This window comes from Rutidosis leptorrhynchoides, chromosome 8, assembly GCF_046630445.1.
Source record: "Rutidosis leptorrhynchoides isolate AG116_Rl617_1_P2 chromosome 8, CSIRO_AGI_Rlap_v1, whole genome shotgun sequence".
Classification (NCBI taxonomy): Eukaryota; Viridiplantae; Streptophyta; class Magnoliopsida; order Asterales; family Asteraceae; genus Rutidosis; species Rutidosis leptorrhynchoides.
In genome coordinates this window covers 357,032,271-357,046,968 of record NC_092340.1, presented here as the reverse complement: position 1 = coordinate 357,046,968, position 14,698 = coordinate 357,032,271, and the positions used below count along the sequence as shown (strand labels likewise).

At 31.0% G+C, this 14,698-nt stretch overlaps 1 protein-coding gene across 1 annotated transcript; it reads left to right on the top strand.

Annotated features, from left to right (window-relative positions):
• The first annotated feature begins 5,943 nt into the window (after positions 1-5,943).
• LOC139863046 (protein JINGUBANG-like) lies at positions 5,944-7,393 on the top strand. Its single transcript, XM_071851692.1, has one exon. The coding sequence runs from the start codon at positions 5,944-5,946 to the stop codon at positions 7,246-7,248; it is 1,305 nt and encodes a 434-aa protein (XP_071707793.1). The 3' UTR covers positions 7,249-7,393.
• Positions 7,394-14,698: the final 7,305 nt, after the last annotated feature.

The window sequence follows — 14,698 nt, the reverse complement described above, 5'->3', positions numbered from 1 at the left end:
AGAGGGTGGTGTTGATGACCGGGAGGTTGTGAGTTCGAGCCCCACCGTGGGCAAAATATTTTTTTATGGAACTTAATAAAGGTATAATTTTTTTTTTTAAATTATTAATTGTCATTCTTAATATCATTATCATTATTCATATTCTAATTAATGTAATTATTAATAAATATCAATTTTTACAAAGTATTATAACTATTATTAAAATTACTATCAAACAATAAGTATTAAATTTATTATCATTATCATTAGGATTATGATTAGTATTACTATCATTATGTGATATCAATATAAACAAATAAAATTTATATTACTGTTATTAATATTATTTTACAAAATAAATATTATGTATACATAAAACTATACTTATGAATGTTACTATATATAAGTGTGTATTAATTATATTAAAATTTTATATGAATATTCATAAATAACCAATTAGGTATTTTTTTAAATATATATATATATATATATATTTATACATATAAATGTATAATAAATAAAAATTATTTTCAAATGTATAAACATATATAAATTTAATATATAATATATTAATTTGTAATCCATGAAACTGTTTGATTCCGAGTAAATGTTAATATATATTTAAATGACATAGGTTCGTGAATCGAAGGCCAACCTTATAAGTTACCAATGGTGCTAGATGTATTTTTACTACAAAATACATTAGGTGAGTATATAGTCCCACTTTTAAACTCTAAATATTTCGGGATGAGAATACATGTATTTTATGTTTTACGTTATGGACACAAGTAACTGAAAAATATATTCTACGTTGAGTTGTACCACTGGCATACTTCCCTGTAGCTTGGTAACTGTTATTTACAGCGGTATTGTAAACGCGAATCCTGTTGATAGATCTATCGGGCCTGACAACCCCAACCGGACTGGACGACCAGTATTCAACGGTTGCACAGTACTTCGTTTTGTGACTACACTTGGTACAGTGTAGTAAGATTTCATAATAAAGGGAATATGCGACGTGATTAAATGTTAAGTATGGTTACCAAGTGCTCAACCACTTAGAATATTTTTATTAAATGTTTATATATGAAATCTTGTGGTCCATTGTTATAACGCTGCTAGCATCAAACCTATATATCTCACCAACTTTATGTTGACTTTTTAAAGCATGTTAATCTCAGGTACGAATTAAGTCTTCCGCTGTGCAATAGCTCATATTAAGGACCCTATTTGGAGTCGATCATCGCAATGGGACCAACTGTTGAAGACTTCGTCCGGGAGGATTAGTTCGGGTCTCTACAGATGGTCATGCTTAAAGTTGCACCTTGGAAAGGCGTTGTTCGATTTGGTAAACGAGGGAAATTAAATCCAAGGTATATTGGACCATTCAAGATTATTGATCGTGTCGGACCAGTAGCTTACCGACTTGAGTTACCTCAACAACTCGCGGCTGTACATAACACTTTCCACGTCTCGAATTTGAAGAAATGTTTTGCTAAAGAAGATCTCACTATTCCGTTAGATGAAATCCAAATCAATGAAAAACTCCAATTCATCGAAGAACCCGTCGAAATAATGGATCGTGAGGTTAAAAGACTTAAGCAAAACAAGATACCAATTGTTAAGGTTCGATGGAATGCTCGTAGAGGACCCGAGTTCACCTGGGAGCGTGAAGATCAGATGAAGAAGAAATACCCGCATCTATTTCCAGAAGATTCGTCAACACCTTCAACAGCTTAAAATTTCGGGACGAAATTTATTTAACGGGTAGGTACTGTAGTGACCCGGACTTTTCCATGTTTATATATATTAATTGAGATTGATATTTACATGATTAAATGTTTCCACATGTTAAGCAATCAAACTTGTTAAGACTTGATTAATTGAAATATGTTTCATATAGACAATTGACCACCCAAGTTGACCGGCGATTCACGAACGTTAAAACTTGTAAAAACGACATGATGATATATATATGGATATACATATGGTTAACATGAGATTATGATAAGTAAGTATCTCCATAAGTATATTAACAATGAGTTATATACATATAAACAAGACTACTAACTTAAGGATTTCGAAACGAGACATATATGTAACGATTATCGTTGTAACGACATTTAAATGTATATATATCATATTAAGATATATTAATATATCATAATATCATGATAATATAATAATTTAACATTTCATTAGATATAATAAACAATGGGTTAACAATATTAATTGAGATCGTTAACTTAAAGGTTTCAAAACAACACTTACATGTAACGACTAACGATGACTTAACGACTCCGTTAAATTGTATATACATGTAGTGTATTTAGATGTATTAAAATACTTTTGGAAGACTTCAAGACATATATCAAAACACTCATACTTAACGAAAATGGTTACAGTTACTTTCCCATTCTTTTCTTTCATCAAGAATTCTAGTCGTATTCTTACCCGTATTATACACAGCTTCAAAACGTACTTACTATGGGTATATACCAATAGGAACTAGCATGGGATTCCACTCTTGATTATGTCATGTATGACTAATCAATTTTAACTTCTACCATGAGCTAGTCAACTAACTAGAACTCCTTTTAACCCCACTCACCACTCACCAATTAACACTCATCATTCACTCCATTTCACTTCCAATTCTCTTTCTAATTCTCTTTCAACACACCCACACTATTATGAACGTATTTTTCCAGTAGTTAATCATCATCTTCATCAAAAATCACTTCAAGAATCAAGCTATAATCATCATAGGAAGAACACTTCAAGAATACTTCAAAAATCCCTTCAAGTTTACTAATTTACTTCCAAGCTTTCTAATCCATTCCAAGTAATCATCTAAGATCAAGAAACCTTTGTTATATACAGTAGGTTATCTTTCTTATTCAAGGTAATATTCATATTCAAACTTTGATTCAATTTCTATAACTATAAACTATCTTAATTCGAGCAAAAATCTTACTTGAACTTGTTTTTGTGTCATGATCCTACTTCAAGAACTTTCAAGCCATCCAAGATCCTTTGAAGCTAGATCATTTCTTGTCACTTCCAGTAGGTTTACCTACTAAACTTGAGGTAGTAATGATGTTCATAACATCATTCGATTCATATATATAAAACTATCTTATTCGAAGGTTTAAACTCGTAATCACTAGAACATAGTTTAGTTAATTCTAAACTTGTTCGCAAACAAAAGTTAATCCTTCTAACTTGACTTTTAAAATTAACTAAACACATGTTCTATATCTATTTGATATGCTAACTTAATGATTTAAAACCTGGAAACACGAAAAACACCGTAAAACTGGATTTACGCCGTCGTAGTAACACCGCGGGCTGTTTTGGGTTAGTTAATTAAAAACTATGATAAACTTTGATTTAAAAGTTGTTATTCTGAGAAAATGATTTTTATTATGAACATGAAACTATATCCAAAAATTATGGTTAAACTCAAAGTGGAAGTATGTTTTCTAAAATGGTCATCTAGACGTCGTTCTTTCGACTGAAATGACTACCTTTACAAAAACGACTTGTAACTTATTTTTCTGACTATAAACCTATACTTTTTCTGTTTAGATTCATAAAATACAGTTCAATATGAAACCATAGCAATTTGATTCATTCAAAACGGATTTAAAATGAAGAAGTTATGGGTAAAACAAAATTGGATAATTTTTCTCATTTTAGCTACGTGAAAATTGGTAACAAATCTATTCCAACCATAACTTAATCAACTTGTATTGTATATTATGTAATCTTGAGATACCATAGACACGTATACAATGTTTCGACCTATCATGTCGACACATCTATATATATTTCGGAACAACCATAGACACTCTATATGTGAATGTTGGAGTTAGCAATACAGGGTTGAGGTTGATTCCAAAATATATATAGTTTGAGTTGTGATCAATACTGAGATACGTATACACTGGGTCGTGGATTGATTCAAGATAATATTTATTGATTTATTTCTGTACATCTAACTGTGGACAACTAGTTGTAGGTTACTAACGAGGACAGCTGACTTAATAAACTTAAAACATCAAAATATATTAAAAGTGTTGTAAATATATTTTGAACATACTTTAATATATATGTATATATTGTTATAGGTTCGTGAATCAACAGTGGCCAAGTCTTACTTCTCGACGAAGTAAAAATCTGTGAAAGTGAGTTATAGTCCCACTTTTAAAATCTAATATTTTTGGGATGAGAATACATGCAGGTTTTATAAATGATTTACAAAATAGACACAAGTACGTGAAACTACATTCTATGGTTGAATTATCGAAATCGAATATGCCCATTTTTATTAAGTCTGGTAATCTAAGAATTAGGGAACAGACACCCTAATTGACGCGAATCCTAAAGATAGATCTATTGGGCCTAACAAATCCCATCCAAAGTACCGGATGCTTTAGTACTTCGAAATTTATATCATATCCGAAGGGTGTCCCGGAATGATGGGGATATTCTTATATATGCATCTTGTTAATGTCGGTTACCAGGTGTTCACCATATGAATGATTTTTATCTCTATGTATGGGATGTGTATTGAAATATGAAATCTTGTGGTCTATTATTATGATTTGATATATATAGGTTAAACCTATAACTCACCAACATTTTTGTTGACGCTTTAAGCATGTTTATTCTCAGGTGATTATTAAGAGCTTCCGCTGTCGCATACTTAAATAAGGACGAGATTTGGAGTCCATGCTTGTATGATATTGTGTAAAAACTGCATTCAAGAAACTTATTTTGTTGTAACATATTTGTATTGTAAACCATTATGTAATGGTCGTGTGTAAACAGGATATTTTAGATTATCATTATTTGATAATCTACGTAAAGCTTTTTAAACCTTTATTGATAAAATCAAGGTTATGGTTTGTTTTAAAATGAATGCAGTCTTTGAAAAACGTCTCATATAGAGGTCAAAACCTCGCAACGAAATCAATTAATATAGAACGTTTTTAATCAATAAGAACGGGACATTTCATTATTTATCTCGGTATTATTTCTAACGAAAAAAATGTATTAAGGACCCTTTGATTTTTTTAAAAAAAATATAACTCAAATTGTGTAAGACACAACTGAATTTAAAGATATGACCTCATATTTTTTAAGGTTACGTATTATTATTTTTTTTAAGTAAGCAACCACTAAAGTACTTTTAAAAAATTAGGTTTGAAAAAAATTTCGATAACCTTTTGAATTTTAATCATAGATTTGCCCCTGATTACAATGGGTGGCTTGTTAATTAACACGTTCTAATGCATAAATACCGTTATTTGACTTGTTAGTTACTTGATATAGTTACGATCACTGTTGTAAATTACATTGACTACTCCCGACTAATTGTCGATTCCTTACTTTTAAGCACACTCTGTTTCAATTTTTCAAATTTCGTTTGATTAAACAGTTAACGTTGATTAATGGGTCAAAATCACATTTATTGATCAAAGTTACTAAATATCAAAATTAGTTAATATCTTAACATGAATTTAAACAAGTTTTTGAACAAGATCGACGATTTCGTATTTGTTTTTAGCCAATTATGTTGAAATTTATATATTTTTTAATTGTTTTCTTTTTTATTTAAAATAATTTTGAAATTTATTATTGTATATAAATACTCCAATCCCATTAATCATTAATCCTTGATTAATTTATAAATTGACGATTATTTTTTTCAAAATATCGACCGATTAATAATAGAAGACAAAAAAGATATATTAAAGAAAAATAAAGAAAACGACATAATTATAATTATTACTCCGTATAATTATACACTGAAAACAAAAAAGGATATATCTAGTGTGATTTTCAATCTCGATGAAGCTCTATTTATATCACTTCCTTCGTCTCCCACTCCTTACAAACATCATAAAAACAACTCATTTCTATTCTATTAAAATACATTTTCCGACCACCGACGACATGAAATTCCGGTCACTCATATCCACATGTTCCGCCACCATCTGCACAACCGATTCCACCGTACACCATCCACAAAAAACCCACCCACGACCACACAACCTCATATTCTCCGACACAAGCAGCCCCATCTCCGACCAAACTTCCGACAGCAGTCTCAACAGCAACCTCTCTCTTCAAACCCTACCATCCGTTCCATCCTTACAAAAACTCTCGCCGGAAACTCTAAACCTCGCCGTCACACATAACTTCCTCATCACCCTCAAACCCTCACCGGCGGCACATGTCAACTACCTAGCCGTTCATAACCACCTTCTCTATGCAGCCACCGGAAACCTAATACACGTATTCGACACAAATGCGTTTCTGTTATTAGATACTTTTTGTGTTAATAATTCATCTTCAGGTTCCGTTAAATCTGTTATGTTTGGTAACGGAAACGTGTTTACATCTCATCAAGATAGTAAAATTAGAGTGTGGAAGTTAACGGAGAGTAAACGGCATAGAAACGTTGGGACGTTACCCACGTTAGAGGATCGGTTGTTAAGGTCGATTATGAGTAGGAATTACGTTAATGTAAGACGACATAGACGAAAGTTGTGGATTGAGCATCATGATGCGGTTTCTGGATTATCGATTGTTGATGATCGGTTAATGTGTTCGGTTTCATGGGATAAGTATTTAAAGATATGGAATATGAAAGATTTTCGATGTGTTGAGAGTATTAAAGCGCATGATGATGCGATAAACGCGGTTGTGGTGGCCAAGGATGGGACGATTTATACCGGATCAGCCGATAGGCGTATTAGGGTTTGGGGGAAATCGTTTAATGAGAAGAAGCATGGGCTTATTGCTACTTTGGTGAAGCATAAATCGGCAGTGAACGCGCTTGCATTGAATGAGGTCGGGTCGGTTTTGTTTTCGGGCGCTTGTGATAGGTCAATTTTGGTGTGGGAGAAGGAAGATAGTGCAAATTATATGGCAGTGACCGGAGCGTTGAGGGGTCATAGTAAGGCAATACTTTGTTTGATTAACGTGTCGAATTTGTTGTTCAGTGGGTCGGCTGATCGGACGGTTAGGATCTGGCAACGTGGGCTCGAAGGGAAGTTTTGTTGTTTAACTGTACTGGACGGGCATAGACAACCCGTCCGGTCAATAGTGGCAGATTTTGATTCTGCTGAATCAGAATATGATTCTACGATTAAAGTTTTTAGTGGAAGTTTTGAAGGGGAAATAAAGATATGGAAGGTCATGGTATCGAATGTGGCTAGTCCCATGTCGAGGCATCTACTTAAACTAAAACTATGATGAAACTATACTCGTTTTGGTTGTTCGTTGTAATTTATTATGTGTTGTGATAAAAGTTTGTGGATGCTATTAAGGGTTAAATTAGTTGTAATTATTTACTTATCCTATAGATTATGATTTATGAATTACGATGGAACGTGTAACATAGAGACGAAAGAAAACATATGCAATTTTGTAATCCATGTACACAAAGTTCTCTCATAATTGGTGATTATTTTATTATTTTACCAATTAGATTGAATTGAATTGTTTGGTTTGGATTTATGGTTTTTAATTTTCGCTAAGTGATGTTTTCGCGTTACATTTTATAATTTCAGCAAATTTTTTTTACATAATCTAGCCAATTATCCCAAGCCAAACTTTGAAAACATAAGGTTTTGATGCTTTTATCAGTTTTTGATATATATATATATATATATATATATATATATATATATATATATATATATATATATATATAGAAAATAATACGGAGTAAGAGTTATGATAAGGGTGTGTTTAGTTGAAGTGACAATGGTAGATAACTAAGGTCTTAAGCTACAATGAAATTATCATTGTTCTTTAAAGATGTAAAAGTCATTTACAGATCACAATTTTAGTGATTTTTTATGTGATCAATAAACATGCATGTACATAGAGCAAGAGGTTTATACCAAGGTTTTTGGCATAGAGCTGTGTAAAGAGTTTACATTAAGGAGTTACGCGTTAATGTTTCGACAGAGACAATATTTAAATGGTGTACGGATTATACATATTTATATTTATAAGATTAATTACAGAAATTCTAATTCCTTTTTAGAAGAAATGAAAAAAAAATCATACAAAGTTGATGAAGGATAAAAAATTACTCAATTTTCGTATCAATTTTGACGCCGTTACTTATTATTAAATTAAATTTAATTTAATTTATCAATTATTTATTAATTAATTAATAGGTAAAATAATATAATGACACAATTCAAGGGGATTGGAGGGGAGGAAATAAATATGTTTGTAGGACAGAAAGATAAGGTAAAACACGTAAAGTGCACTCAAAGTCGTAGTCAAACATCGATCTATGCACATTTCGATATAAATTTTACTATGAATGATAGGCGTAATATTTTATGTTTCATATCCTGTTGAATGACAACTATATATATATATATATATATATATATATATATATATATATATATATATATATATATATATATTGACCCGAACTTTTTCATGTTTATATATATTAAATGAAATTGTTATCTACATGATTAAATGTTTTCAACATGTTAAGCAATCAAACTTGTTAAGACTAAATTAAATGAAATAAGTTTCATATAGACACAGGGGTGATTCTACCTTATGGGGTGTGGGGTCCGATGACCCCACTACTTCGAAAATTTTTTATACAATGTACTCTTCAAATTGTATAGGACACCACTAAATTCAACTATAGGACCCCATATAATTTTAAAATTTGGGGTTTTTCTGAGTTAAACAATCACTAAAGTACCTTTAAAATATAATTAGTTCTGAATTTTTTTTGAAGGACCCCATTGGGTTTTCATCCTAGATTCGCCACTGTATAGACAATTGATCACCCAAGTTGACCGGCGATTCACGAACGTTACAAAATTGTAAAAACTACATGTTGTGGTATATATATAGACATATATATATATATATGGTTGACATAAGATTATGATGAGTAAGTATCTCACTAAGTATATTAACAATGTGTGATATACATAAGAAATGAGATTACTAAGTTAAAAAACTCGAAATGATATATATAACGATTATCGTTATAATAACGTCTACTAAATACATATGTATCATATTAAGATATTGATACACTATATTTAACATGATAAAATGATATTTAAATATATCATTAAGTGTGTTAACAATGAACTACATATGTAAAAACAAGACTACTAACTTAATGATTTCGAAACGAGACATATATGTAACGATTATCGTTGTAACGACATTTAAATGTATATATATCATATTAAGATATATTAATATATCATAATATCATGATAATATAATAATTTAACATTTCATTAGATATAATAAACATTGGGTTAACAACATTTAACAAGATCGTTAACTTAAAGGTTTCAAATCAACATTTACATGTAACGACTAACGATGACTTAACGACTCAGTTAAAATGTATATACATGTAGTGTTTTAATATGTATTCATACACTTTTGAAAGACTTCAAGACACATATCAAAGTACTTCTACTTAACAAAAATGCTTACAATTACATCCTCGTTCAGTTTCATCAACAATTCTACTCGTATGCACCCGTATTCGTACTCGTACAATACACAGCTTTTAGATGTATGTACTATTGATATATACACTCCAATGATCAGCTCTTAGCAACCCATGTGAGTCACCTAACACATGTGGGAACCATCATTTGGCAACTAGCATGAAATATCTCATAAAATTACAAAAATATTAGTAATCATTCATGACTTATTTACATGAAAACAAAATTACATATCCTTTATATCTAATCCATATACCAACGACCAAAAACACCTACAAACACTTTCATTCTTCAATTTTATTCATCTAAGTGATCTCTCTCAAGTTCCATCTTCAAGTTCTAAGTGTTCTTCATAAATTCCATAAGTATAGTTTCATAAAATCAAGAATACTTCCAAGTTTGCAAGTCTACTTCCAAGCTTTCTAATCCATTCCAAGTAATCATCTAAGATCAAGGAACCTTTGTTATTTACAGTAGGTTATCTTTCTAATTCAAGGTATTATTCATATTCAAACTTTGATTCAATTTCTACAACTATAACAATCTTATTTCGAGTGAAAATCTTACTTGAACTGTTTTCATGTCATGATTCTGCTTCAAGAACTTTCAAGCCATCTAAGGATCCTTTGAAGCTAGATCCATTTTTCTCATTTCCAGTAGTTTTATCCAGAAAACTTGAGGTAGTAATGATGTTCATAACATCATTCGATTCATACATATAAAGCTATCTTATTCGAAGGTTTAAACTTGTAATCACTAGAACATAGTTTAGTTAATTCTAAACTTGTTCGCAAACAAAAGTTAATCCTTATAACTTGACTTTTAAAATCAACTAAACACATGTTCTATATCTATATGATATGCTAACTTAATGATTTAAAACCTGAAAACACGAAAAACACCGTAAAATCGGATATACGCCGTCGTAGTAACACCGCGGGCTGTTTTGGGTTAGTTAATTAAACACTATGATAAACTTTGATTTAAAAGTTGTTCTTCTGGGAAAATGATTTTTCTTATGAACATGAAACTATATCCAAAAATTATGGTTAAACTCAAAGTGAAAGTATGTTTTCCAAAATGGTCATCAAGATGTCGTTTTTTCGACGGAAATGGCTACCTCTTTAATAATTGACATGTAACTTAAATTTTCGACTATAAACCTATATTTTTTCTGTTTAGATTCTTAAATTAGAGTTCAATATGAAACCATAGCAATTTGATTCACTCAAAACGGATTTAAAATGAAGAAGTTATGGGTAAAACAAGATTGAATATTTTTGATCTTTTTAGCTACGGAAAATGTTTAACAAATCTATACAAATCATATCCTAGCTAACTTATATTGTATTATACATGTATCCTAATATATTATGTAATCTTGGGATACCATAGACACGTATGCAAATGTTTTGACATATCATATCGACCCATGTATATATTATTTGGAACAACCATAGACACTCTATATGTAGTAATGTTGGAGTTAGCTATACAGGGTTGAGGTTGATTCCAAAAATATATATACTTTGAGTTGTGATCTAGCCTGAGACGTGTATACACTGGGTTGTGGATTTATTCAAGATAATATATATATCGATTTATTTCTGTACATCTAACTGTGGACAACTAGTTGTAGGTTACTAACGAGGACAGCTGACTTAATACACTCAAATCTTTAAAACAAGATAAAAATGGTTGTAATTATATTTTGATCATACTTTGATATATAGGTACATATTTGTATAGGTTCGTGAATCGATCCGTGGCCAAGTCTTATTTTCGAGGAAGGAAATATCTGTGAAAGTGAGTTATAGTCCCACTTTTAAAATCTAATATTTTTGGGATGAGAATACATGCAGGTTTTATAAATGATTTACAAAATAGACACAAGTACGTGAAACTACATTCTATGGTTGAATTATCGAAATCGAATATGCCCCTTTTTATTAAGTTTGGTAATCTAAGAATTAGGGAACAGATACCCTAATTGTCGCGAATCCTAAAGATAGATCTATTGGGCCTAACAAACCCCATCCAAAGTACCGGATGCTTTAGTACTTCGAAATTTATATCATATCCGAAGGGTGTCCCGGAATGATGGAGATATTCTTATATATGCATCTTGTTATTGTCGGTTACCAGGTGTTCACCATATGAATGATTTTTATCTCTATGTATGGGATGCGTATTGAAATATGAAATCTTGTGGTCTATTGTTACGATTTGATATATATATAGGTTAAACCTATAACTCACCAACATTTTTTATTGACGTTTAAAGCATGTTTATTCTCAGGTGAATACTAAGAGCTTCCGTTGTTGCATACTAAAATAAGGACAAGATTTGGAGTCCATGTTTGTATGATATTGTGTAAAAACTGCATTCAAGAAACATATGTCGATGTAATATATTTCTATTGTAAACCATTATGTAATGGTCGTGTGTAAACAATATATTTTAGATTATCATTATTTGATAATCTACGTAATGCTTTTGAAACCTTTATTGATAAAATAAAGGTTATTGTTGTTTTAAAAATGAATGCAGTCTTTGAAAAACGTCTCATATAGAGGTCAAAACCTCGCAACGAAATCAATTAATATGGAACGTTTATAATCAATATGAACGGGACATTTCAATATCAACAATTGGACTTATTGTCCGGCCATAACAATAAACATTGTTTTTTGTTCTAAAGAAACGCATAAGCTTAGCATACTTCAAGAATAATTTATTTTTTACCAGCAGATAAGTCATTATATTAATAGAATGTGAATATTTACAAGTAGAAGGGCAGGGCCCTAAAACACGATAAAAGTGAAAATTTTAGAACACGATAACAGGAAAAATTAAAAAAAGCAACAATATAGCAGCGTGAAGAAAACGAAGTAGTATTCCTCAACCCACATAACACCCTGACCAGACATCAGGCAGACTTGAAACAAACAGGGAAAAAGTACGACCACATTGCTGAACTAATCAGCGATAAAGTAGCCAAAACTGAACTCATTTCGCCCAATGAGAGGTCAAACTGTTACGATGGGTAAATGATGCAGCGAAGGAGCTAGCCAATTCATGTTCTTCCAAAACCATTCGAATCAAAATATATAGGGTTTGAGATCCATTCGTTCTAATCAAAAATAACTTTATTGCATCTATTCGCGATCCATTCGAAGGATTTTATTTCTATTTCTTTGAAAATCATGGCACTTGTGAGTTTAGATTTAGAAAACGTTGTGGCATTCCTATTCTTCCAGATCAAATAACCCGTACCCACTCGGTCGTGCCAAGGGGTGTTAAGTGCAGATCCGTTTGCTTTGAAAGCATTGGCCAAAGATAGAGGCGGAGGTGGTCCCAATTTCCACCATTCGAAAACCTTTTCCAGATTTCAAATGCTACATTACATCATAAAATCAAATGTTCAACAGTTTCAAGGCCATCGTCACATACATGACAACGTATTGTGCCTAGGTTCAAGCCTCGTTTGTCGAGTTCGACCTTCATAGGGAGCCGATTATGCATTGCTCGCCATATGAATAATTCAACTTTAAGGGAACAAGTTTATTGTGCAGGGTGCAGGTATTAATTGCAAGATTGCTAATAGCAGTTTGGCCCATTAGGCACGAAAGCAGTTTTACCGAAAACAATCCCATTGTGCTTGAGGTCCATGTCCACTCTTTTTGCCTGGAACTACATGGCACAAAACTAGATAAAAGGTTAGTAAGATTAGTGACGTCCCCTGGTAAAAAGGATCCGTTCATATACATTATAAACGATTCACAATAGATGATTACATTGCGAGGTATTTGACCTCTATATGATACGTTTTACAAACATTGCATTCGTTTTTAAAAGACAAACTTTCTTTACATCAAAAATTGACGGCATGCATACCATTTCATATTACATCCAACTATAACTGACTTAATATTAATCTTGATGAACTCAACGACTCGAATGCAACGTCTTTCAAAGTATGTCATGAATGACTCCAAGTAATATCCTTAAAATGAGCTAATGCACAGCGAAAGATTTCTTTAATACCTGAGAATAAACATGCTTTAAAGTGTCAACCAAAAGGTTGGTGAGTTCATTAGTTTATCATAATCAATCATTTCCGTAATAGTAATAGACCACAAGATTTCAGTTTCTATAAATATCCGTACACTCGCAAGTGTATAAAAGTATTCTATAAGCTGTAGGCACCCGGTAACAAGCCTTAACGTTCATGTTTTACCCTCTGAAGTACACCAGATTAGGTGTGTTTAAAATAACCTCGAAGTACTAAAGCATCCCATAGTCAGGATGGGGTTTGTCAGGCCCAATAGATCTATCTTTAGGATTCGCGCCTACCGTACATAGACAAGTAGTTTAATGTTACCAAGCTAAGGGTATATTTCTGGTTTAAACCCACGTAGAATTAGTTTTAGTACTTGTGCCTATTTCGTAAAACATTTATAAAAACAGCGCATGTATTCTCAGTCCCAAAAATATATATAAAAGGGAGCAAATGAAACTCACAATACTGTATTTCGTAGTAAAAATACATATAACGTCATTTAACAAGTGCAAGGTTGGCCTCGGATTCACGAACCTATATTAATTATATATATTTATATGTTGGTCAATATTTGTCTAACAATTTTTGGTCAAGTCATAGTGTACCACAATCCTAATGCTCGAGACTAACATGCAAAAGTCAACTTGATCCAAAATGACTTCTAAAATTTATACGTGTTTATTATATAACTTAACTATAGTCATTTTATATATTTAAATATATTTATTAGATTTTATAATAATAAAAGTCATTTATTAATAAAAATTTATATTAACGTTTATATATGATAAAATATACTTTTATATATCTTAAGTAGTAAAATTTATAAAGTTCACTTAATATCGTAAAACTATAGTGGTAAGTATTATTAATGTAATTATATTACGCGTGATGAAAAATATCTTTGTATCCCCTATTTATTTGATAAAATAATATTGATCATAATAATAATAAGTAAAAGTTGTATTATTTTGTAATAATAATTATTATTATTCTATAAAAAAAATAACAATATTTATATTTACTAAAAATGTTATTATGATAAAATGATAATACTAACATAATAGTAATAATGATATTTTATAATAACAATGATATTTCTATTAAAATAATAAT